This window comes from Tupaia chinensis, unplaced genomic scaffold (genome assembly GCF_000334495.1).
Source record: "Tupaia chinensis unplaced genomic scaffold, TupChi_1.0 Scaffold142384_1, whole genome shotgun sequence".
Taxonomy (NCBI): domain Eukaryota; kingdom Metazoa; phylum Chordata; class Mammalia; order Scandentia; family Tupaiidae; genus Tupaia; species Tupaia belangeri.
Genome location: NW_006202232.1, coordinates 229,320 through 233,887, shown reverse-complemented (window position 1 = coordinate 233,887; position 4,568 = coordinate 229,320). Strand labels below are relative to the sequence as shown.

General features: G+C 50.1%; 1 protein-coding gene across 2 annotated transcripts in view; it reads right to left on the bottom strand.

The window, feature by feature from the left end:
• Nucleotides 1-511: 511 nt before the first annotated feature.
• GPKOW (G-patch domain and KOW motifs) overlaps nt 512-4,568 on the bottom strand; it is a 31,626-nt gene continuing 27,569 nt past the window's right edge. For both annotated transcript variants that reach the window (XM_027766322.1, XM_006163506.3), the window contains exons 7-12: nt 4,229-4,361; nt 2,900-3,026; nt 2,574-2,697; nt 2,406-2,475; nt 955-1,040; nt 512-863 (exon numbers count right to left, since the gene is read on the bottom strand). In XM_027766322.1, the coding sequence (XP_027622123.1) occupies nt 729-863; nt 955-1,040; nt 2,406-2,475; nt 2,574-2,697; nt 2,900-3,026; nt 4,229-4,361 (675 nt within the window). In that variant the 3' untranslated portion in view covers nt 512-728. The remainder of the gene's footprint in view (nt 864-954; nt 1,041-2,405; nt 2,476-2,573; nt 2,698-2,899; nt 3,027-4,228; nt 4,362-4,568) is intronic.

The following is a 4,568-nucleotide window of genomic DNA, read 5'->3' as shown; positions in this document are numbered from 1 at the left end:
TGATTCCATAGCATCTGCCCAGGGGGCATATTTTCATAGTTTTTCCTAAATATTATAAATATATTTATTTATTGAGGGAGGGAGAGAGGGAGAGATAGACAGAGGTAGGTACCCCCAACAGTCTTCATGCTGTGATCCACTGCTAGCCTCAGCCAGCCCAGATCTCAGGCATGTATGTGCCCTGTGTATTCAGGGAGCCCATAGCACGTACACCTAGGACTTTCCGTGTGGCTTCAGCACCAGAGTGCTGTGTTACTGCTATGCCATTAGGGCTAACGCAGGTTTTAGTTTCTGTATTCCAAGAATGAGCTCATGGCTAAATGGGTCTCTTAACTTGTCCTGCACCCTGAGCAAGGAGGGTGAAAAATGAAATGGTTCCCAACTCAGTCAGATCAGTTCCCATTTTAACTCATAGCTCAGTACACCACCTTAAGATTTCATCCCTGCAAGTGCATGTGCCTTATAGCAAAAACCTCTCTCTCTCTCTCAAAAAAAAGATTTCATCCTTGTACTAAGTATTCAAATAGTTTTTATTACACACTACATGCTGGTAACTACTGGGTTTGTTTCTAGCTTCCCGTATGGTCCATTTATCCATTTCCCTGTCCGTCCTAGGACAGCACTGCAAGTGGAGGACAGAACAATGGTCTTCCCACCTTCTCAAAGGCAACTTTTTCATCCTGTCCAAGGATAGGTCACAGCCTGGGGGATGGGAGTGGTGCCATGGCTCAGTCTTCATCTGCATCACCAGGGCCCACGTACTGGCAGATGGCATCATAGTGAAGCTCCACCAACTGATTCTCTCTCTGCAGTTGCACCAAAGCCTGGCTCCGTGCTCTGTCGCGGCGCAGCAGATGTCCCACCTGGAGTATGGATGGTGTCAGCAAGGCCAGCCCAGACATTGGTAATCCCCTGAATGACCCCCAATCCCCTACTTCCAGGCACAGCACTCACCCTTCCAGCCTGTGGGCCCAGTACCACCATCACACGGGTGCCCTCTGCCTTGGGTACTAGGGTCTCCAGCATGTCTTCCCTCAGGCCTGCAGATGAAAGAGAAGGGAGTGAAGCTTGCAAGTAGGGCCTGTCCAGCCAGAGTCCTGTCAAAAAGGACCTTTTTTTTGGGAGAGGTTTTCGCTATAGGGCATGTGCGCTCGCCAGACAGACAGAGAGAGACAGAGAGATAGAAAGCGAGAAATCACCCCCCAGGAGGGATGGCCACGCCACAATCCCTTCTCCTCCATTCTCCTCTCGGGATCTTGGGCATGCACGCATGCGCGCCTGGCGTGAATTCTAAGCCACCAGGTCCAGGACACGAACCGCAGTCGACTACATGGGAGTCCAGCGACAAAGCCATTACGCTAACTGCTGGTCCCAAAAAAGGACCTTTACTGTATTCCCTGGAGCTACTCTAGACCCTGTTGCAAAGTCCCACCACACCCATTTCATAGGGAGGAAAGTAGAAGAGCAGTTTACAGCAGTTAACTGTAATACAGGGAGTGTTTATATTCAGTGACAGTGGGTTAAGAGGTATCATTTGTTGTGGGCCTGTTGCTGTAAGCCCTGCCTTCAAAGGGAGCTCAATATGCCCCTCTATGAGGTGCCAGTCACAAGAGGGAGAAATAGTCATTTCTCTTAATTTGACAGATGGGGAGAGTGAGTTTCAGATTATCACCAACATGCAAGTGTATATAATTTTTTTTAGGAGAGATTTTTGCTATAGGGTGCATGCACTCGCCGGAAAGACAGAGATAGAGAGACAGAAAGCAAGAAATCACCCCCCAGGGGGAAGTTTTTTTTTATCCCTTCTCTTCCATTCTCAGGATTTTGGACACACACACACACACACACACACACGTGCCTGGCGTGATTTTAAAGTCACCAAGTCTGGGACTTGAACCACTATTGGCTATGTGGGAATCGAGAGACTTAACCATTATGCCATCTGTTGGTCCCACAAGTGTATAATTTTCTGGAAGAGGATGCTGGTCCTTGTGAACAACCTCAACCCTGCCCAACCTCCCAGCCTTTCCTGGAACAGGCTCTTGGTCTAAGATGTCGTTTTTTAAAGGTGTTTGTCACGGGCATGTGTGCTCACCAAACACATATACACACACACACACACACACACACACACTCACACGTACTGTACACGGGGGGAGGGGGGGATGAGAAATCAACTCCTGGGGGAATGGCCATGCTGCAATCCCTTCTCCATTCTTCTGGGATTCTGGGTATACATGCACACAGTCCCAGTGTGACTTTTAAGCTGCTAAATCCAGGGCTCAAACAATGGTCAGCCATATGGGAATATAGCACCTTAACCACCATGCCACCTGCTGGCCCAAGATGCCCTTCTTGATTGACCCCAGGGTGACAACACCCCAGCTGCCATAACTCAGGCTCACCTTCCAGGATTTGGCCTTCATCTGTCCGGCATACACAGGTGTCTGGGCTCAGGACATCTTCAATGGTCATCTGGGAAGGAGAGTCAGGTCAAGGGGGCGGGACATGTGAGAGAATTAAGGGTACCCAGTCCCTGGAAAGTAAGGGGATACAGATGGCAGGATTCCCACCTTGCTGTTGTAATACCGGCCACCTTTGTGCAGCTTGTCCACAAATCGCACGCGCAGGTCCCTGTGCAGCCAGTGCTGACTCCTGGGGGCTGCTTTCTCAGTTTTGGCTGCAGGCCCATCCTGTCTGTGGAGAGGGGCCAGCTCCATGCTTAGCTCTTCATCACTTGCACTTTCTAGTCACCTCCCTTTGCCTACACTGTGAAACCCACCCCGATGCCATTCCTGGTTCCTTCTCCACACCCGCTTTTCCCTGGAAGCCTTCCTCGACTGCTTGAGCCTCCCCACACCCCTGCCCCTTTCCCCATCCCAGATGCCCAGGCTCCCACCGATCTGGAAAGTGTTTCCGCTTCTTCTCAGAGTCCTCCCACCGGACATGGAGGTCTTGATTACGGACACCCTTCCATGACAGGGCTGCTCCATTCTGTTGTCTTAGGGAAGCTTTGCTCATCTGGTCTGTTCAAGGGGATGTAGGGAGAACCCGGAAAAGAGCCTCAATGTCTTACTGGCCCTTCCTCCCAAGGCTGTAACCCAACCCAGGGTCATCTCCCACCTGCCAAAGCACCCCTTCTCACCATCGCATCTTTGATTTTTGTCTGGGCTAATACAATGCCTCCCACTTCCTCTGCATTTCAGCTTCCTCCAGAAAGCCTCCTATGACTGGCTGGCCCACTCTGACAGTGCTCACCTGAGCAGCTGCTCAGTATGGGAGAGAATCCTGGAGAGTTGCCTGCAGCCATCTACCCAGCTACCCCAGCCTGCCCATGTGCCTTCACACAGGCTACTACCTGCCTAGCATGTTCTCCTCCAGCGAACCCTAGTGGCTCCCATTCCTAGCAAGTCAGATTCATTTCCTCAATGGACAAAGCCCTCCTAAGGGTACGAGGTGCTTTCTATACCTACTTTTTCCCCCTCAGAGAGAGACTAAAGATCCAGAGGTACTAATCAACCTTCCTTCAGTCAAATGGAATAAATTCCTTATGTCTGTTCTCACCTCCTGACTTCAAGTTTATTCTATTTCTTTTTTTTTTTTTTTAAGTTTTTGCTATAGGGCATATGTACTTGCTGAAGAGAGAGGGAAAGTGATAAATCACTCCCTGGTGGAATGGCCATGCCACAATCCCTTCTCCATTTTCTCAGGATCTGAGGAACACATGCACATGTGCTCAGTGTTATTTTTAAGCTGCTGAGTCCAAGACTCAAACTGTGAATTCAGCTATGTGGGATCCAGCCATCCTAATCTTCAAGCCACCTGTTGGTCCTATTATTCTGTTTCTTTTATGAGAGAGAGTGCATGTGGGTGTGCGTGTGCACGTGTGGGCATGCACACAGTAGAGGGGTACCCTCTTGTCATGCCATGATTCCCTTTCCCCAGCTCTCTAGCTAGTTAAGATCTCAGACATATGTCTGGCATGTTTCAGGTATACTGGGGAATTCAAACCTGCGGTTGGCCATGTGGCTTCCAACAGCAAGTCAGTACACTATTGCCTGAATCCTCCAGCTTGGGCCAGCTCAACCCCTGACTTCTGACAGGAAGTTGCAACTGCCAAGCAGACTGCTGTCTCACACCCTACAGATCTAAAACCCACCAGAGATAGGCCCTGCCATTCCCAGAAATGTTTCTGCAATTCCCCCAGTTAGGTAGGAGGCTTACTTACTGAGATCCGAGGAGTTCTTGTCAAACTCCTGCTGGGAAACAGGCCGCAGGTAGTACTCACTAACGGTCACCATGCGGCTCCCCACAGCCAGACGAACCATGGCCCTCACGTTATCAGGATCGAGGCCTTCCACCTAAAGTGTTGTGGGGAAGAAGTCAGGAAGGGTGGACTCCACCCACATTCCTAGGATTAGGCTGGCCACCTCTTACCTCTAATAGGCCTGACCTCTTCATATTTCCCATAAGACTGTCACCTATGAGGGTTCAGACCAGTCCTGGTTCCTGTATTTCCCTTAACAGACTGTGGGGCTCAGACATCTTTGAAACAATCCTCTGGGACT